Source organism: Rhinopithecus bieti, unplaced genomic scaffold (genome assembly GCF_001698545.2).
Source record: "Rhinopithecus bieti isolate Rb0 unplaced genomic scaffold, ASM169854v2 scaffold_71, whole genome shotgun sequence".
NCBI lineage: Eukaryota > Metazoa > Chordata > Mammalia > Primates > Cercopithecidae > Rhinopithecus > Rhinopithecus bieti.
The window spans coordinates 1,362,113-1,384,391 of NW_016803101.1; the positions used below are offsets into that span (position 1 = coordinate 1,362,113).

General features: G+C 39.8%; 1 protein-coding gene across 1 annotated transcript in view; it reads right to left on the bottom strand.

Annotated features, from left to right (window-relative positions):
• Positions 1–22,279, bottom strand: part of LOC108541016 (zinc finger protein basonuclin-2-like) — a 447,341-nt gene that overhangs the window by 249,451 nt on the left and 175,611 nt on the right. The window contains 1 exon segment of the mRNA XM_017890445.1: positions 7,979–8,062. Coding sequence (XP_017745934.1) covers positions 7,979–8,062 — 84 coding nt within the window.

Genomic DNA, 22,279 nt, shown 5'->3' on the forward strand with positions numbered 1-22,279 from the left:
ACACACACACACACACACACAAAGAGTAGCAACATCCTGACTACTGGTCATTCTATTCAACTTCAAACATGTCTAAAGTTAGAGGAAACACAAGTGTTTCAACCAGAATGTCTTCCTCCTGTGTCCAGAGTAAGAAGGGAGAGGGTAACCCAGAGCCACAAACTTCTAGCTGACTTTCACCAACAACAATTTCATTCAGGTCCAGGGAAGAGGATAACTCAATGAGTATTCTGCATTCCTTTTAAAAGCTTAATCAAGATTCAACTGCTTTCTTTTAAAAAATTCACCAATGATCACACAACTTTACGCAAAATGTAACCTAAATTTTATAATTTTACAAACTAAGTAATTGTAGATATCAATCTTTGAACTAGCAGCAGGAAAACCAACATTATAAATGAAAATGGAATTGCAGTTCACTTTCTGTGAGGGTAGAGGATGAGAATCAATTGTAACAAAATAAGAAGATGCAAAATAAAAGTGAGAATAATGGAAAGGAAAAGAGAAAATGGAGAGACAGGAGGAAGAAAAAAGGCAGCAAGTGACAGTGAAAAGGCAGGCAATAAGGTAAAGGAGGGATGAAGGGGCAAAGGGAGAGAGATAAAATATTTTAGCAAAACAACACTTGTCCAAAGCTTGCCCAAGTTCCAGACCATCACTTGTATCTGTTTTCTTTCTTTTCCTTTTTTTTTTTTTTTCTATTTTTGAGACAGAGTGTTGCTCTGTCGCCCAGGCTGGAGTGCAGTGGTGCAATCTCGGCTTACGGCAGCCTCCACCTCCCAATTCTCGTGCCTTAGTCTCCCAAGTAGATGGGATTACAGGCACGTGCCACCATGCCCAGCTAATTTTCCGTATTTTTTTTTAATTAGAGACAGGGTTTCACCATGTTGCCAAGGGTGGTCTCGAGCTCCTGAGCTCAGGCAATCTGCCCACCTCCCAAAGTGCTGGGATTACAGGCGTGAGCCACTGCACCTGGCCATGTATCTGTTTTCTGACAGAGGGATTACCTCTCCAGTAATTTTTAAAAAATTCTTTCTTTACCTAAACAGAAACGGTTTCTCTTTTTTTTTTTTTTTTTTTTTTTTCAAATTTCCATGATTATTTTTACATAAAAGTTCAAGTTTGAAAGCTTCACTTGTGTGTAAAGGAATGGCTTTTATTTTACAAATATACTTTGGAACCTACACACCATTGCTCCGTTTAGTGCACAAAACCTCAGAGTTGTCCTGACATTCCAAACCCGACAGTCTTTCCTTTGTAAAGGACTTGGGGATGTCTCCTTCCATAGTGCCTGAAAATTACAATCGAAATCAGTGTTCACTGATTGTGCAAAGCCTTATAAATATGTTCCCTTGCTTGAGGAGTAATCTTCTATCGCCCAAGATGGTTGTTTTTAATAGCAAGAAAACAACATGGATGTGCCCAAAGTGTCAGAAGCTCTCAAAGGAACATTCATAGTTGGTCATCAGAGAGAAATTGTCCTCCAAGCTGCACTATGTATGCAGAGCAAGGGCACCTAATATTGCAAGCACAGCCAGACTCTATAGAAAGGTACACTGTGCCTCAATTCAGCCTGGCAAAGCACCTCCCACCCACCCCACTGCACCTTTACCTGGTGGCTTGCTTCCTTCCACCCATCCACCTACACATCCTTCTCTACATACCCATAAACCACTGGTCCTTACTATATTCAATACCGTAGGAATGTTTTATATAAAAATTCATTAAATAATATACCGCTTTTGATATACTGATCCTACAAACTGTAACTCTGTGAAATGGTTCAACACGATGTCATCACTATACAGCAACTTGTTTCATTTAGAGTATCTGTTTCACTTCTACTCATGAGCTAATATAATTCAATTTTTTTTAACTGCACACAGGCTGCTAGACACATGTGCATGGCAAATGGAATCTGAACTTAGCTTAACAGCCTCATTTATTCCTGATGGTTTAAATTATTTCATCACAATTAATGACACCCCCTCAGCTTCCTGTGCAGCGCTGCCAGATGTTCAGAGACCACAAAGCCACTCTCTTCTTTGACGGCTGGTGACAAGTCGTCCTCTGAAGGACATTCCCTAGGTGCGTGGGCCGGATGACACCTCCATTGCTTAGCACCTCTCTGTCTCCCAGAGTAACCATGGAGAGGAAAAGGCAGGAAGGCATGAGAAACCAGCAAATGCATTAGCGAGGGCAAATTATGTGAAGTGATCTAAACTCGGAGGAACTTGGCTCCTGCCAGAGGAGTTCCTAACCTTGTTGTTTTATGAAAGGGCTCTTTGCCTCCACCTTCCACCACTGGCATCCACTGAGTGCCTACCATGGCGTCAGTCCTCAGGGAAAGTCAGAACAATAATCATATAAACTTTTCCACAGGGATCTGTTTGGTTCTTAGTAATTTTGTTTTGTATAGGGGGAGTGTTTTTTAAACTTAACCCCTCCGTCATGATCTTCATCTTGTTTTTAAGGGTAAACAGTTTGAAATCGCTGTCCTCGTGTTAAGCTGTGATTATCTTCTATCCTACTCAGTAAAAACTACCAATAGAAACATACAACATTTTGGCAACTTGTGGTAAATGGTTTTCCGCCATTTACTTCGGTTTAGGAGGATTTAATCTTTTCAGGGGCTTTTGTTGTTGTTCTTGTTAGGTTTGTCATTATTGTTTTGTTAATTTTTTAAAGAAAATATTGAAAAACAGACTTCACACTTTTTCTATGTTGATTCTGATGTGGGTATAATCATTTACCTCCTTTAATAAGAAAAAATTTTTTCTCAGTGCAGGAATTCAGAAATAATAATTATATTCCTCATTCAAATTTCATATAAAAATATAAAGTCACATAATCACAGGCAGCTAAGAAGGTAGCAGAAATAGTAAACACACTAATACTTTCACAATAAGAATCCAATTCCACAAGTCTAATTTAGAAAACATTTCCATAAACTAGAGAACATGTGGCAGACATTTTATGGATTATTTTTTAAATGTTTAAAAAAAAAAAAAGTTGATCTTATTCAGGGAATAAGGGGCCTTTCCATTTGCCAAAAAGTGTAATAGGAAAACAGGCCACCTGTGTCAGCCCACCCTATAGTATGAACATGAGCTATAAGGGCATTTTGGAAAATATTTTCAAACTGAGACGAGAAAAAAAAAATCAGTATCAATACAGATTCCAAGCAGATGCAAAAGGCTTCTGTGCATGTTAGTGATTATGTGTGTGGCCTACACAGGCTAACTTCACATTCCTCCAAAACTCAGTGTACTTTCTCTTCTTAAGCTACTTGTGATTAAAACTAGAGCCTCATCCATATGAATTTTGACAATGGACACAAACACAGAATAAACCAATCAAACCCAACAAGTTGAATTTTCTCCCTCTTAGGTGGCTTTTTCAATTCTAAATGACTACTGAATTTTACCAAACACTCCACACTTAATATTTTGACAGCTGTTGATTAAAATTACTTTACTGGGAAGTCCTATGAAACAGTCTAGTTTTTATCAGAATTGAGGCACTCAAAGGGAAGCTGAGATGGTGGCATACTTGCAGCAAGCAGACAATAGGAAACTCTTAGCACTCCCAGAGTTACGTCAAATTTTCCATGGACTGAAACTAAAATGAAATACTTCAATTACTGAGAGGTAGATAAGTAAAATAAACAATTAATTTCATACGGTGAAGTCAGGAGAGAGTCATATGGACCTCATTCTGTTGTCTCCAAACATTTTATCGGAGGGGAAAAAGGAGCTGAATAAACTTTAAACTCTCATGTAGGGATGTATTGCTTGTGTGTCCCTGGCAGATGTGGAAAGGAGATGAAATGGGCAAGGGAGAATCAAATATCCCATCGCTGCAGGTTTGCTGAGGGAAAGAGCACTGCAAAGATCTCACATCTGGCAATCATTTGTCAATAGCTGGAAAGAGAACTGCAGGAAACTTTCTGGCTCTTGGAGAAGATGAAAAGACAAAAACCATGTGTCACACACACACAAACACACACACACACTCACTCACTCTGCAATGGTACAATGACTACTATACTTATTCCCTACCCCTCCCTTCCCCCACTAAATTTAATGATCTTCAGATATACTCTACTTCATGGTCAAAAACATGCAGTCACTTGACTTGTTAAAGCTGCAGTGTATGTACATTTTTCAAATAAACCCCAGGGCTGATGTTAGAAAATCAAAATCAGTCAAGCATAGACCGCCTGGTACTTTGGGCAGGAATCCTTGTGGTTTAGTCAATAAACAGAATCTGAATGAAAGACACCACAGTAACTAGACAGTAACGTTTTGAACAGATCTTAACCTGAAAGAGGGGGTTGGGGGACCGGTGCACTGGTGACCAAGGATATAAGGCTACTGGTCCACTTAGACGGCTCTACCTGTAACACGACTTTGTTTGGCACAAGGTCATCTATTTGGAACAGAAAAAAAAAAAAAGAGAGAGTGAACTTATATTTGGGGGGATGTTGTGGGTGTATCTGTGAAGGAAACAACCTTTTTAAAAAAAATAAGTTATACCTATTTAATAAGGTGGTAAGGGGAACTTCAGATTTTGTTTAGTTCATACTGGTGTTAAAAAATATAGAAAATTTGCTGGCTTCATTGTGAGTTCATAAACATGACCAGCTTTGCCCCAGTAGGTTTATCATGTAATAAAAAGTTTTCAAGACACCCTATACAAAAGTAATTAACTTCTCCAACATCATAGGAATTTAAATCTGTTCATAGTGATCGACAGACTTCAATGAGCAGCTTTTGGTTCCCCCTTATGCTGCATTTAACTAGCAGCAGCAGCCGAGCTCATCCCCGTGATTCCAGAAGTGAATGCTGCAGGTTGTTTAATAACCTGGCAAATTCACAGTAGCTTGTCAAATTATTACAGGAACAGTGTCATCACTAAACAAGCCTGATCACGGTTAATTACAATGCAGACCAGAGAGCAGCCACAATTGTTCATTAATTACAGGAAGCACCTCATTTAAATTTTATGGAAATTTACACTTGCACCCCAGTATGTCTGGAAAAAAAGTGATCCTTCACGCATTCACAGAAGAAAGGAGTCTGTGGTTTATAAAACATCACAGTAAATTGTGTCTAATCTAGTACTGAAATATTGGTTCATTATTTACTCTAATTTTCTAAGCACTTCAGCATTGAAAAATACCGAGTCAAACCTCACATCTTGAATTCCCAACCAAGGAAAGAACTGTGCTAAGCTAAATGTAACAACTTAATACATGAGGCACAACTGAACTAACAGGGTAACTTTTCTCTGATAAAAGTAAAATATCACCAATTAAGTAGATTCTAAATTAGAATAACCATTTCTTAGAAGATGATTGCATAAGAGTATAATTCTTTGCTACTATTCATCAGTTAACCTCCCAAACTGGAGAATCCACTTCAAAAGCCACTGGGGAAAATAAACAAAGTTAGAGAATCAAAATCTTGATTTCCAGTTATTTTTCTGAATCAAGCAATATTAACACAAAACACAGCAGATGCCCTTGCAAAAGTCAAGTCAGGCACAGACTTGAAGGATGACAGTCATTCAAAACCAAAGATACATTCATAACAGAGTAGGGGATCTTGGGATTATGGAAAAATAAAGCTGCTAAGAAATCTGAAATTTTAGGAATAAAAGGCAAAGGTTTAAAAGGAAGAGAGCAAAGAGCAGAAAGGGGCTCCACCAGTCATGAGAACATATGTCAGCTACAATATAAAAGTAAACCATATTTGAGGGCTGTATGTCTAAACAAAAATCCTTTCTAAGAAAGAATATAAACAAACCGCTGCTCCTAAATTGAGGTGTATGGGAGGTTATTCTCACAATCAAGAGGCCAAGCAGCAAATCCTCTAGTGATGATAATGCCTAGCCCTGGGGGAAAGCCTATGATACAAGCACGAGGAGGAGATGACTGGCAAGTCCTATAGTGAGTTCCCTAGAGTATATAGCTGTGCTGAACAATAAGAAATGGTTCATTCTCTAGGAAAAAATTTAAAACGACTAGGACACATGCCATGGCAAAATGAAAACAGTCTAAGCTGAAAAATACTCCTGAAATAGATAGCTGGTGAAAAGTATATTAAGCATCAAGTTTATTATGACGGACATAATATGGATATGTACTAGGTATTTCTAAAATGTGCAAAAGCCATATTTAGGAAGGCAGAGGAAAAAGAAGAGAGGAATAAATGGTTCAAGTGGGTCCCAGCTACTTGACCAACTCTCCATAGTTGATCATCTTTTAACAGATTCAGTATTTCCACACAGTCCACCAAAATGATGTTCCGCAATGAGGAATCCAATAATACCACTTTCTTTACTTTGTCCAGGAACTTGGTCTTTTTTGCAAGGTCCTTGCTGAACTATCAAGCCCACAATCTGGTTTATCTACAACCAGAATGTTACTTTAACTTGTAAATATAACATTTTCTACATTTTCTCCCGTAGTGTGTCAATGTACTCAATAGGTTTTTTTTTCCAGTTTTATCTCACACACTCACATCTGCAAAACCCATTTTTCTTTTCACTGTAACTCAAGGTTTAAAAACAGATTTCCAACAATCACCCATGACAGACCATTCCAGGTGATGTGTTTGAAGAACATCACTCGTCCTACCCAAAAAAGGTCAAGGATCAGACTACTCTCCACAAAAAGTCTTCCATCACTCTGCATTTGCGTGTCACACACAAGCTGTTAACTTTCTAGAACTAGGAAATACATGATCGTGTCTCATATGTGTCCCACCTGCTTTTCTGTTTGTCACAGCCATACACCACCCAGACAGGACCAGTTTGGGGCACAGCAGAGCTCAGGTGGTCTTCCCTAGGCCAAGAGCAGGTGTGCTAGAGATGGCATACCCTTCGGTACCATAAAAACTGAAACCTCCTCCAACCACCACTTCCACCCTCATTCTCACTGTGTAGAAGTCCATTTTTTAAACAGTTCTCTTTTCTCATTTGTGGTTCTAAATCAGTAAAAATGTTTTAAACCTGAGCTCACTATGCTCATTTTATAAGCCTGAAAATTTAGAAAATGAGGCCAAATGGAGGTTCTAAAAAAAAGTATGGGTTTCCTCATGCTAGGGAATGCTATCCATGTTGAAACTTCAGCCTGCATCTTTGCATTGGCACACACATTCCTTAAATATTATAAAGTACATGGAAATGGAGGCATGCCTTTAGCCAAAATGTCATATTTACATTTTTAATCTGCAATACACCAAACCACTTCTAATGTCTCAAGACCACACAAAATGAACTGAATTTCAATTCAACAGTTTCACCAAAAAAAAGTACTTTGCTAATATACTCCTATTACACCACAAGACACTTCTTCCAACCCATGAAGAAGATATTTATCATTAAGTTCTACTTTTCTGATAAGCACCCAGTTGAATGGCTGCTGTTCTCCTGAGCTAGGAGACCATATTGTAGGAAGCATGACTTACTCACATATATCCCCAAGTGCCTAGCACAGTCCTTAGCACATGATAATGAAAGTCTTAGAAGGTGAAAGCTAATATTTACTGGGTACCTATTATGTGCCAGGTCCTGTACTAACTGCTGAATATATGTTAGGTCCTTTAAATTCTCATAATCACATTGTATGGTACATCTCCATCTTACAGATGAGAAAACTAAGGCTCACTTAAATTAAGTGACTTGCCAAAGGTCTCACAGCAACTTGTGTCAACTCTAGGTAGTCAACCTTCAGAGACCATGTACTTACTACAGTATGTATATATTTCTTGACTGAACAAACAAATGATCTACAGTTACAGACAACTCGTCCTGAAAAGGACCTTTGGCTGTGCATACACTACAGTAGTCCCTCTTCACACCTGTCTCAATGGTTGTCTTTTCCTGATGGCACTGACATACCCAAGTGGCTTTCCAGGACCACAGTTTCTGTCACACCACCCCCAGCTGAGAAAACAGTTAAGACTCCAACCTGGACTTCCAGCCTGTGGTCTGGCTCCTCCAGGTTTGGGCAGAAGTCTGCCCCCAGCACTCTGCCAGTACATGCCAATGGAACCTGAGGGAATACAGCCACATTAGATGCTGTGTATGGAGGCTGCTGAGAACTGCACAGTCACACTTGACCCAGGCTGAGAGAGGAAATCCCAACTGCGGGTCTACAACAGGTCATCGTGGCTTGACATGTATCTGACACTTAGTATGTCAAATATATAGTGAACACCATATAACAAAGTTTATTAACTACCAGAAGGTAAATTCCAAGAAGAAAAAAGCAACATAAATTTTGTTCCTCCTTGTAATCACAGCATGCAGCACACAGTAGGCACCTAATAAATATCCACAGACAGGAGGAAGGGGAAAGAAGAAAGGAAATGCAGGAACGGGAAAAGACCAAAATAGATAATTTGTTTCACATTGGTAACAAAAATTTTTTCTTTTCCTCTTTCCTTTAGTTTTCTTATGTAGGAATTAAAACAATATATTCTATAATGCTTAAGTTCCTTTACATTCTTAAAATATTTATTCAAATTTATTTTTCTTTCTTTTTTTTTTTTTTTGAGACGGAGTCTCGCTCTATCGCCCAGGCTGGAGTGCAGTGGCCGGATCTCAGCTCACTGCAAGCTCCACCTCCCGGGTTCCCACCATTCTCCTGCCTCAGCCTCCCGAGTAGCTGGGACTACAGGCGCCCGCCACCTCGCCCGGCTAGTTTTTGTATTTTTTTTTTAGTAGAGACGGGGTTTCACCATGTTAGCCAGGATGGTCTCGATCTCCTGACCTCGTGATCCGCCCGTCTCGGCCTCCCAAAGTGCTGGGATTACAGGCGTGAGCCACCGCGCCCGGCCTAAAACAATATATTCTATAATGCTTAAGTTCCTTCACATTCTTAAAATATTTATTCAAATTTATTTTTCCTGTTCCTGGTGTAGGCTAGCACAGGCAGACTTCTATTTATCAATATTTATTATTAACAGTCATTTAAACATGTTATCTTTAAGTTTAAAAACCTTGTTTTATATATCTGTCCTAATAATAAAAAAAAAGGTTAAAACTTCATGAACATTTCTCTATATCTAAAATTCTACACTGAAAGCCACTAAAATCCCTTTTTCAAAACTAAGTTATTATAATTAGTCAATATCATCCCTAAATACTGCCTACTGTCCCTTGCTTATTTCATTTCAGATTTTTTAAGATTAAACAAGGTTTTAGATTCGACCTAAACATGTTTTCTGCTTTTTAAAAATTTCTAACTCTTCGTCATTATTTCCAGACTTATACTACCCTCACTAATCATATAACTGTCTATATGTCCCTAAACTCAATACATCAACTAAGCATCATCTCACCTTTGTCTTCTTTCCCTATCAAAGCACTCCTCTGTTTTGTTTTCTTTGACTTTTTTAAAACTCCAATTAAAATCATCTGTGCTAATCAATTTGCGTTGTTCAGACATCAGTTTTCAGCCATGCATGTTAGCTTAGAAGGTTCTTCCCTCTTTCTTTTCACCCAAATATCAGTACACTCATTCAAACTTAAACAATGTTCAGTATACCCCACCTTGCAAGTTCACTAGTGAATATCACTGGAAAAAAAAAAAAAAAAAACCCACACTCAGTCAACGCTTCAAACATTTTTAGGTCCAGTTCTCTCATTCTTTCCAAGTCTTTTATTCTTTACTAGGCTCATAAGGTAAAATGGACAGAGTGTCATCTGTCTTTGAAGTTTATAACCACTCTTTACCCAAGAGTTTCACACGTGGAGGCCAATGTGCCAGTCACTATGTGGGCATCTTACATGTAGATTAAACCTCATTTTCCTCTCAACACTCTTACGGAGTATGAGTATCTCCAGTCTACAAACGAAAAAACTGAGGCTTTGAGTAGGTAAATAACTAGCTCAGAGTCACATGTTATTGAGTTGCAAAGCCTGGATTCAAACTTAAGAAATGAGAAAGCAAAGAAAGGTTCAGAATACATTTCAAGGAAGTTAATTAAAAAAAAAAATGTAATAACTACATTTAGTGACATCCATTCTAGAGGTATTTGTTGATGTTTCATATGAAAAATTACAAAGAAGACAACAAAGGAAAAAGGTGCTAACAGAAATCAAGACCTACTACTTGCTCCTTGGTCTAGGACAACACAAGCAACAAAAAAGAGAATTTATCCTCTTAACTGAGGAATGAGAAAGAAATGGGGCAGCAAGAAGTACGGGGACACTGTGCATCTGTGTTGGGTCACACATAGAAATAATGCTGATTCTACCCCTCAGGTGACATATGGAGGGCCACTAATGAGTTCTGCAACAGTAATTCTCCCCAGGGAGCAACAGAAGGGAAAAGAAAAAAAATTAACCTTACAATATTCCAAATCAAAATGAATCCCCCAAAACCTTCTTATAAAACCTCAATCAATGCGACTTAACAAAGGCAGATTCAGTAAGCCATATACTGCAAATTAAGTGTAAACCTCATCCGATCTCACATACACAAAACAAATTCCTACTTACCTTAAGATGATTTGACTACGTCACAAACACTAAGTTTCTAGTTCTTTTTATCTTCACAGTCACAGAATGTACTTTATAAACATTCTCAAGAGGGAAGGAGAAAGTTAAACAACTAAAATTACATGCAATTACAACTTGAGACACTTAGAAATACACAGTTTCTAAGAGAAAACATAAAGTTCTGTGAGTAAGTTGGGGGGAAACGGTGGCAAACTACCAGTATGTTTCAACAATCATAATCACAAAAAAGAACTAGTAGGGAAGTGAGTACATTTTCAAACTCAGAGTGCTAGGATTTCCGAGCAGAAAAATATATCCACAAGAATCTTTGAAGTGGACTCCCATATTCTGAAAAATGAGGAACTAGAGATTCAAATCAAAATTGGTTCACGAGGCCAGGCGCGGTGGCTCAAGCCTGTAATCCCAGCACTTTGGGAGGCCGAGGAGGGCGGATCACAAGGTCAGGAGATCGAGACCATCCTGGCTAACACGGTGAAACCCCGTCTCTACTAAAAGTACAAAAAAACTAGCCGGGCGAGGTGGCGGGCGCCTGTAGTCCCAGCTACTCGGGAGGCTGAGGCAGGAGAATGGCGTGAACCCGGGAGGCGGAGCTTACAGTGAGCTGAGATCCGGCCACTGCACTCCAGCTTGGGCGACAGAGTGAGACTCCGTCTCAAAAAAAAAAAAAAAAAATTGGTTCACGAAGTTCACTGAAGGGTTCATGGTCTAAAAATATACCACACTCTCCCCCATCCACCACAATCAGCATCATCAGTTAGAGAAATGCTTCAGAATGGAGAGGCAAACCGTATCTCTTTCTGAATTCAAAACATACTAAGGAAGATACAAAAGAGATAAAAGTTGATAACCTAATTAGTTGTAATTTAGTACATCTCATTCCACCTTTTGATTTAGAAGCCTCAGAAGTTAGCCAGCTATAAGCAATCAAAAAATGACTGAAGAAAAATCAGGTATCAATTGTCTAACTCCTTATTATCACTCTATTGTAAATTAGGATAATAAAATATGGGGTGTGTCTAACCATTATTTAATTTTAAACTGATTTGGGGAATTCCATTTTATCCACTTTTCCTCTGTGCTAGCATCTAGTGCCTGTTTTAATGACATACTATATAGTACAAAGTTCTACAAAGATTTTCCAAAATGCTCACAGTGATTAAGATTACAGGTACTTAACTTTTATTCTTTTTGTGTGATTGTATATGTTGCTTTTAAAGTAATAAAATCATTTAACTTAAAAACAAAAACAAGGGTGAACTGTTCAGCTAATATTTCTAAACATTATGCCACAGGTTTAATTATGGAATAACTGTCTACAACTGATGTAAATTTCATTATCTTAGTGCTGTAACAGGAAGTCAGAGGCCTTAAAAGGGACACTCTGAAATCCCCAGGGTAAGAGGAGGCTGAGTACGTATGTATCTACTCTCCTGTACATACATACCTCAAAGGAATCATGGTGTGTGAGAGAGCTATTTATAACTTACTTTGTGTATAATCAGCAGAAACAAAAGATATGACAACAAGTATAAAGGTCTGTCTCTCTCCCCTCAGGAGAATTCAACAAGGGAGGGCTAGTGGGCATTCACTTCAGTGTCAAAAGGGCTTCCAGAAAACACATTTTCTGTGGGGCAGAGAGGAAATATGGCAGGCTTCCTACACACACACACCACACGCACACACATACACGCGTTCTTTGTTTACTGAGATCACACACAAAAAAATCCTGTTACGGACCAGACTCCTGAAAAGAAGCCATAAAAAGCTTCAGGTTGTAAATGGGAGCTACTGTTGAAAATATCTGAAGATGAATGGCCATGAAAAATGGGTGGTAGGAACGGGACAAAGGGAAAAAGAAAAAGGCACAGAAATGGTAACTTGAGAAAAGAATCATGTTACAAAGAAAAGGGTTCATGGTCAGGGACGCCTCCTGCAGAGCCCGGGTCCACTTGAAATTTCCATTTTACTTTTAAATATTAAACATGCAGGTAGGCATCTGCCGGATAGACACTATGAAAGTCACAGCCTAAATAAACAAACTAACTTCCATGTGAGCTCCCGTCTCCTCAGTCAAGCTGGCCCCAAGCCCAGATCAGTTCTGAAGTGTATGTGTTTTGGTGGCTTCAGTCTGGCAGTGTTGAAGGGACAAAGACCTTGGAAAAGAATGACATACAACCTAAGTCTAAAAAAAAAAAAAAAAAGAGGGAGAGAGATAAACAGAAATAAAGCCCCATCAGAGGGCTCCTGAGCGACATGGCTAGGTACAAGCACTGCCAGATTCCAAGCCAAAGGGAGGACCCAACAGCACTCCAGCCTAATTTCAGGGGTTATACAATGCCAAGCGGCAAGAGGAAAAATCACTCCGATAACACAAAGAGTTCAGGAAGACCATTAAGTGAAGTAGATTTGACAATAAGCTCACCAGGAGTGCCTGTGAGAAAGAGCAGATAAAGAAATAAACAAATTACTCAACACTGTAAAGATGAAGATGCACGCTAAACATACTGCTGCCAAATAAATGAATACAAAAGCAGAAACACAGGAAGGTGAGCTACGTGGCAGGGTATGCAATTAAATTCTATCTTCATTATTCAGCCTACAATTTAACTAGAAGACAAAATTCTGGGCCTAAACTTTCTCTACCACAGGACCCCAGGCTAAGACTCAGAAGGACCAAGAATATAGAACCTAAGGCCGAAGAAGGAACCCATTGCTCCCCGAACAGAAAGCAACTAGTAAATCAAAACAGCGTCAAGCTGGATGTGGTGGATCACACCTGTAATCCTGGCACTTAGGGAGGCCACGGCAGGAGACTAGGAGTTCTAGACCAGCCTGGGCAACACAGGGAGAAAAGTAAGAATAAAAGAAAAATTAGCTGGGTGTGGTAACATGCACACCCTCCTAATCCTAGGAGGATTACTTAAGACCAAGAGTACAAAATTAAAAGGAGCTATGAGTGTGCCACTGCACTCCAGCCTGGGTGACAGAGAAACCCTGTCTCAAATACATACATATATACATACATATATACATAGTAACAACACAGCATTTATCCAGCCTGGGTGACAGAGTGAAACCCTGTCTTAAATAAATAAATAAATACAACACAGTATTTATCCATTTTCAAATATGGAATGACCAGAAATACATTCATTGTTATACAGTCCTCAGATGAGACAGAGTTGTATCAAAAGGAACACGATAAGGATGGGAGATATTTTATAGGAGAGGAACTAGATAGGACAGGTGCCAGTGCCTGAAAGAGACACAGATTTCCTCTGGAGTCATCTCAGAGCAATGAACTATAGGATCAGCATAAGATAAAAGAAAACAGAAAAGATTCAATCAGTATGTGATTCTGTTATGGAATAGCTTGAGAGACACAGAAGATGACGGAGGTTGGGGGATGCCGGGGTGGGGGGTGGGGCAGGTACGACGTCCTCAGAGGCTCCAGGAGCTATTTCACTAAGCTTCACTCTTGCTCTTCCTCAGAAACTGATGCTCAGGGGGAGCTGCCAAAGAAGAGTGTCCTGGGCTCTGTGATAGGAGCAACCTCTGCAGGTACAATTACAGGAGATTTTCACAGTCACAAACAACAACAAAACACCTTGTTTTATACTGTGAAATATGGGATAAAAGGTAAAATCTCTCTTCCTTGGTGACACCCTGAGGAGCCTAATGGACCATGAATAATGCTAAAATTACATAGAATCTTTCTTCCAGAGTGCTCAAAGGACTTTACACATAATATTTATTAATTCCCATATCAGACAAGTAAGGAAGAGGGGAAATTTCCATTGTACTCTTTTTATTTCTAAATGAGAAAACTGAGACCTATCACTATGGTCTCCCTCTACATTTGATAAAAATGGACAGAAGGGAAATTAAGACAAAGTTCTCTCAATGACTTCGCTAGTCTCTCATGAATATCGCTTAGTGCTTTACTTGAAAAACATCCTACATTGCACAGATTTTCACGGTACTTCCTGCATTCTTGTTTTACCTGGGTTTTAGCTTTTTTTTTTTTTTTTTTTTTTTTTTTTTTTTGAAACAGAGTCTCGTTCTGTCACCCAGGCTGGAGCACAGGGGCGCGATCTTGGCTCATTGCAAGCTATGCCCCCTGGGTTCAAGCGATTCTTCTGCCTCAGCCTCCCGAGTAGCTGGTGGTACTACAAGCACCCACCACCACGCCCAGCTAATTTTTTGTACTTTTAGTAGAGATAGGGCTTCACCGCGTTAGCCAGGATGGTCTCAATCTCCTGACCTCGCGATCTGCCTGCCTCGGCCTCCCACAGTGCTGGGATTACAGGCGTGGGCCACCGTGCCCAGCCTTTTTTTTTTCTGAAGATGGAGTCTCACTGTGTCACCCAGGCTGGAGTGCAGTGGCATGATCTCGGTTCACTGCAACCTCTGCCTCCTGGGTTCAAGTGATTCTCCTGCCTCAGCCTCCCGAGTAGCTGGGATTACAGGTGCCCGCCACTACACCCAGCTAATTTTTGTACTTTTAGTAGAGATGGGGTTTCTCCATGTTGGCCAGGTTGGTCTCGAACTCCTGACCTAAAGTGATCTACCCACCTTGGCCTCCCAAAGTGCTGGGATTACAGGCGTGAGCCACCGTACCCGGCGGGTTCTTATATTCAAGAAAAAAAGGTACAGAACTCTATTATTTTATATATTGGTTTCCAATCATTCTTGTAATACATTATTTTGGAAACAGAACACCCCAGGTTGTTGTTTATGGGCAAATATATTGTCAACTCTGACAATTGACATTAAATGCAATTTCAAGTATGCCACACCCAGGTTAACTTATTTTCTATCCTCAACGCTCAACTCCTGCTATCTCAAAGACAGGAAATACTGAAAGAGTTCTAGATTTGCAATTAGACCTCTGTTTAAATCTCTACTGCAATATCTTGTAAACTTGCTCACTTATCTCAGAGCCTTGTTTCCTGCATCTGTAAAATGAGGATACTTACATTTATTGTGCAGGGTTGGCAAGGTTGAATGAAATGACACATGTAAAGCACCTAAGCATTCAGTAGGTACACAGTATATCTGTAAATGCTACTTTGCCCCCAGCCCACAAAAGCATCACCACGGCATACCAATCCAATGAGGGCTGAGAACTTTGAGACCATCGTGGAAGCCATATGGGGGAAAGGAAAGCAAGTCACAAGGGTCAAAGGAATATTATAAGCAACAGGGGAAACTAAAAATAGAGTGACTTGGTCTCACTTAGGGGCCAAGGGCCAACTCAACCACCTTTCAGAAGGCTTCCTAGAGTGATGCTGTGTTTAGAATGACTGAAAAGATCGCTCTCGGCTCAGAGGGACTTACTGTTAAAGACTTCACTGGGTGCTGGGCGTGGTGGCTCATGCCTATAATTCCAGCACTTTGGGGGGCCGAGGCGGGTGGATTACCTGAGGTCAGGAGTTCGAGACCAGCCTGTCCGACATGGAGAAACCCCATCTCTACTAAAAATACAAAAATTAGCCGGGCATGGTGGCAGGCGCCTGTAATCCCAGCTACCTTGGGAGACTGAGGCAGAAGAATCGCTTGAACCTGTGAGGCAGAGGTTGCAGTGAGCCGAGATCACACCACTGCACTCCAGCCTGGGCAACCCAGTAAGACTTAGTCTCAAAAAAACAAACAAACAAAAAAAGACTTCACTGGAGGATGAGGGAGTGAGAGTGGCAAGAAGCTGTACATCTGCCCCTCCTGCAACCAACCCTTTCACAATTAAAATATAAGGTAATTTTCTGAGTTCTCTTATGCTAGCAGCTTGGCCTATAAATAATTAAAAAGTAAAGAGTTTCCAGAGAACATGCATGAATAAAATCTGAAGAACCCAACCCTCTGGGGGTGGGCAGCAAACTGACAGACAAAACCAATAGTCCCAGTCAGTGCCCAAGGCATGCTTCTTGGCCAAAGATTACTGTGATCATCATCTGAGAGCATGTCTGCAACTCATTTGCATGCCCCACCTGAGACCCACTGTGACAGAAACTGGAGGTGGAGTCCCTCACCTGTGTTTACAAGCCCTCCATGTGATGCTGACTAGCATTAAAGTTTGAGGCTCACTAGCCCATGTAAACTAGAAAACCAAAAAGGAACCATAAGGCAAAAGCTCTATAGATGATAACTTAGTTTTAGAAAAGATATAACTTAAAACAATGGAGAGAAAGAAGAAGGAGCATACACCAGGGCAAAAAGTCCTTATCTACCAACATCTCACTCTGTAAAGAAAAGAAAGGAAGCCAGGAAAGGAAAAGCTTAGAGAAACAGCCAAAATGAGCAAGCAACTTGAGCAGTGGTAAGGCCAACTCCACATCTGCTGCAAACATTAGAAAGAAATTATGTGGGGACAGACATTAACTGTAGCATTTACATGAAAAGCACTTTAAAATGATCCAGGTCAACTTGAACTCAGTCATTGGGTTTGCTTCACTCAGCTTCTCCACCTACCTTTCCGCGGCAATCAAGAGTGAAGATGTATTTACCTCTAGTGAGGAAAGAGGCTGCCTTCAAGTAATGACCATCAAGCTACTAAATGCTTTATTCTGGGGGGAGGGTTTGGCATTTTTTTTAGAAAAGAGTTTACTTGGTAAGAAAATACACCCGTTTTGAGTTGCTCTTACTTCATCAGAAGCACAAAAATGGAACAAATTGAAAGGGTTTCCTCCCTCACTAAACTTAACACCAAAGGGAAAAGGGTGATTGAAAAACATACGTAAAAAAAGCAGAATAGTGAATTTGAATGAAATAGAAGAATGTGTTGTTGAGGCATCAGAAAGGGAAAGAACAAATATTAGCTCCCAAAAATTCAACTTCACAAACTACTCATTGAACCACCTACATTAAACCAATTGTGATTTTTTTTTAAAAAAAGTTTTAAGTAGCATATACAGATTAAGAGACAAATACAATGAGCATTTAGTACTAGAGTAAATGCACAGTGGTTGGCTAGAGATGCAAATTACTCTGGACTAGCACCTTGCCCCATTTGACATGAGTCAGACTTACTATGAAGACTGAGCCTGAAGGAAGGCCACAGATGGTACCAACAGACCAGAGGAATTCCGAATGCTCTAAACAGGGGAGCCAGGGGAGCCTTTACCTTACGCCAAGGCTCATAATGTAGCATGTCGAAGATCAATGAATCAACACGGTTTTCTTTGCATGCAAAGCTTGAACATAGGTAATGTTAAAAAGAAGAAAGGAAATGAGAAAGCAGATTCAGTCCTGCTGTTCCATACAGGAAAAATTTTCCCAAGTCAAACATAAGTCATACTGTGTACTACACAATTCCCCCTCCAAGCCTACTGAGGACCCCAGACTAAAAGAGAAAATGTGCAAAGGCATACAAAGCTGATTTCTAAGGGATACCCCCACCCCCATCCCAAATGCATGGATCTCAACTGGGGTGAGAACTAGGGGAGATGAAAAGCTGCAGTATTCTGTATTAGATGTATAGATGATAACTTAGTTTTAGAAAAGATGTAACTTAAAACAATGGAGAGAAAGAAGAAGGAGCATACACCAGGGCAAAAAATCCTTATCTACCAACATCTCACTCTGTAAAGACATCTCACTCTGTCTGTATTAGACAGGTAAAAAGTGAATAAAAACCCCTCCTGCCAGTAACATCTTTGTTACTGAGGTTCTCAGGAAGTGGAGAGAAGATAAAGTAAAAGGGAGTTATATTTTCCTTGGGGATCTTTTAAAAATATTTTTTTCCCAAACTGAACATACTTTACTCCTGAAACCTGTAGCTTTAGAAGCTAAGAGAAGCTTAGTGGACAAAAGAATGCTTTATAAATGGTAAAATACTCTTTTTTGCTTTTCTTTTGGTATTAGTTGCCTCACAAAAAGACAGAGCTACTTATGTAATTGACTTACCCAATGGTAAGTGATGCTTAAAATACCATTTTCTTTTCTTTATTTTATTTTGAGACAGAGTCTTGCTCTGTCACCCAGGCTGGGATGCAGTGGTATGCAATTGTGACTTGCTGCAACCTTAAACTGCTAGACTTTCCTTTCAGTTTAATTCTGAATATCTCTAGAACATGACTCCAACCAAGCAATCTTCTAGAAGGGGGAAAATACCCATCTGCCCTGCAATTTAGCTGAGAAGTGATTTTTCTCAGCTAATTTTTTTTCTTTTTTTTTTTTTTTTTTTTTGATAGAAATGGGGGTCTTGCTAAGTTACCCAGGCTGGTCTTGAACTCCTGGCCTCAAAGTGATCCTCCTGCTGTGGCTTCCCAAAGTACTGGGATTACAGGCACGAGCCATATCATGTGGCCACAATTTCTCTCTTTCATGCATTCTCATTAGTGATGTGAAGCTCTTCTCAAGTTTCACCTGTCACGTACCTCTGTGTGAACAGGGCTCCTAAATCCCTAACCCTTACCTCTCATGTAAATTTCAGTCCTGCATTTTCAAACTCTCACTAGAATTTTCTAAGCATCCAGTTAACATCTCAAGCTAAACAAGCAAAGCAAATAGGTTCAGTGGTCTCCTTTCTTTACTACAGCTTTCCCTGAATTTTGCTATATTTTTCAATGTTATTACCATAATCCCATTAACAAAGACTCAGAACTACATATCATTATTAAAAGCCTTCTCCTTATTTCCTAAACCCAGTCAGTTCTGATAGCCTTGTCCATTCTGCCCTTTCAATCCCCTCAGCTGTCCCCCACACACCTTCCAGAATATTTCTAACAAGTGCATGCTCAGACCTCTAAAATAACCCTTTAGCAATAATCCTGACTTTATCATTCCATACTTGCCAACTAGTGCTATACACCACCCCTCCAATTGTCAAACACATTCTCCTAGATCATGTTTATAGCTCCCCACCAATTACCAATTACAGTTCTTTCCAGGTCCTCTACAATCTAGCTCTAACCTGCCTTTCCAGCTTTATCTTCTCCTCCTTCTTCATGAAAAATGCTTGATAGACACTCTAATTAGAATATTTTATGTCTCTTGCATACTGATTTGGACTTTCCTAACCTGAAACAGTTCTCATGCTGCTCTTTTTGGAATACCCTCGCCTGTATTCTCCCTTTGAAAATGTCCCTATTTCCTGATGCCACTTCTTCCATTAAATTTCCTGATACCCTTGGATGAAAGGGATCTCATCATCCCAAGTGCTCCATGTTCCTTAGGGCTCTAAGCACTATATCACCTTGAACTGTAAATACATGTTTTTCTTTCCTTAGGATCAAGAACTAACTTATTTCTCTTTGTATTTCCCAACAGCACTTGCCATACTGCTTTACACATAGCAGATAGTCAACAAATACATACTAAATAATAAATAAATATCTTAAAATTCATAAGGGCACCAGTGACACAATGTTACAAATAGAGTGATTTTAACTATTTCATTATTCCAGCAGATCCTCAACAAATACCCGTAAGGCAAGCAGGGGCCAATAATTCCTGTTTTATAGAAACTCAAGATGCAAAAATGTTATTATTTATGCACAGAGCATTTTTTTGAGTATAATTTAGCCTATTAAGGTTCAGTAACTAACTCAATGTCACCCTGCTGATCTGTGGTATATTTCTGCTGAAATGATTCTTTTCCTCTTACTGGACTTTCCTTTCAGCTTACTTCTGAATATCTCTAGAACATGACTCCAACTAAGCTACCTCCTAGAAGGGGGAAAATACCCATCTGCCCTGCAATATAAATTAAATAGTTTGCCATGCACAGTGGCTCACGCCTGTAATCCCAGCACTTTGGGAGGCCGAGGCGGGTGGATCACGAGGTCAAGAGCTCGAAACCAGCCTGGCCAATATCGTGAAACCCCGTCTCTACTAAAACTACAAAAATTAGCCGGGAATGGTGGCACATGCCCGTAGTCAGAGAATCGCTTGAACCAGGTAGGCGGAGGTTGCGCCACTGAATTCCACCCTAGGTGACAGAGTGAGACTCCATCTCAAAATACACAAAAATAAAATTAATTAATTAATTAAAGAGGTCGTTCCTTGTCCAACAAGTTGTCAACATATGCTGAAATCTAAAGTATACAATGTGGCAGGGCGCGGTGGCTCACGCCTGTAATTCTAGCACTTGGGAGGCTGAGGCAGGTTGACTGTTTGAGGCCAGGAGATCAAGACCAGCCTGGCCAACATAGCGAAAGCCCGTCTCTACTGTAAGATTTTAAAAAGCTGGGTGGTGGCACATGCCTATAATCCCAGCTGGTCGGGAGGCTAAGAGCACAGAATTGCTTAAACCTGGGAGGCAGAGGTTGAAGTGAGCCGAGATTGCCACTGCACTACAACCTAGGCGACAAGTGAGACTCTATTTCCAAAAAAAAAAAGTATAGAATAATAAAAATATATACTGGTGTATATAATCTCTTAGTTTAAAATGTACTAGGCTTCAGGAGTAGGGGACGGTATGTGAAGCTCCTTTAATAAGTTCTTTAAAATTAAGTATTCACTACCACATACCTGGAAAGAAAGTAAGTCATCAGCCCATTACATTGCCCTGAGATAGGAACACGTTTCTAAGAAACTGTAAAAGCAGTTTACAACAAACTAGGGATAAATTTTCATCCCAAATTAGTTTCTATTTAGTTTCAAGTCCAGGGTAGGCAAACGAGCCTGTGGGCCAAATGCTATCCTGCTGCCTACTTTTGTAAATAAAGTTTTATTGAAATAGAGCCCTGCCTATTCCTTTACATATGCAGCTGCTTGGTCCTACCAAATAAAAAACTTGAATAATTGCTACAGAAACCATACATCTACCTATTTACCATCTGGCCCTGCAGAGAACAGATTTGCCAATCTCTCTCTTAAGCTGTGCAAAATTACGCTGCCTTCCCTAGCAGTATCACATCTAAGTCTTCATCCTCAGGAAATAAGCATACAAGTGCAAGTAAGGATGTTCATATTTAAGCACTGCTTTTTATCAAAAAAAAAAATCCACAAACCAAGAACTCATTAAATAAATTATGATACAATGGCAAGCTAGGAATCCATTAAAAGTTATGCTGAGGGCCGGGCGCGGTGGCTCATGCCTGTAATCCCAGCACTTTGGGAAGTCGAGGCAGGCAGATCACCTGAGGTCAGGATTCCGAGACCAGCCTGACCAATACCCCATCTCTACTAAAAACACAAAAAAATTAGCCGGGCATGGTGGTGCATGCCTGTAATCCCAGCTACTTGGGAGGTTGAGGCAGGAGAATCACGTGAACCCGCGAGGCGGAGGTTGCGGTGAGCCAAGATTGTGCCACCGCACTCCAGCCTGGGCAAGAAGAGCGAAACTCCATCTCAAAAAAAAAAAAAAAAAAAAAAGCTATGATGAATATCTATATTTACAGACATGGAAAGATACTTAAGGTAACACTGCATTTTTTAAAAAAGTTACATATACATGTAACATCATCCCTTTATGTAACTAACTCTCTATTCATACATTGGTAGGTACGTGTAAATGAAGAAAGATGACTAAAAATACATTAACAGTTCCTTGGCGGTAGCCCTTCAGGCAGTTTTCTCTCTTTGTAGTTTTCTTAACCAGATCTAACCAATGAACACATATCCTTTTTACAGAAGTTGTATTTAAAAGTTTTAAAACTATTAAAAATTAAAATCAGTATGCAAAGTTTAGATTCTACATTTTATAAAGCACTGAGTTTTCCAGAAAGCTAAGATGGTATTTTAAGTTATTTTGGTTTGGGTAGTGATTTTGTTGTTGCTGTTCTGTTTTTTGTTTTTTTTT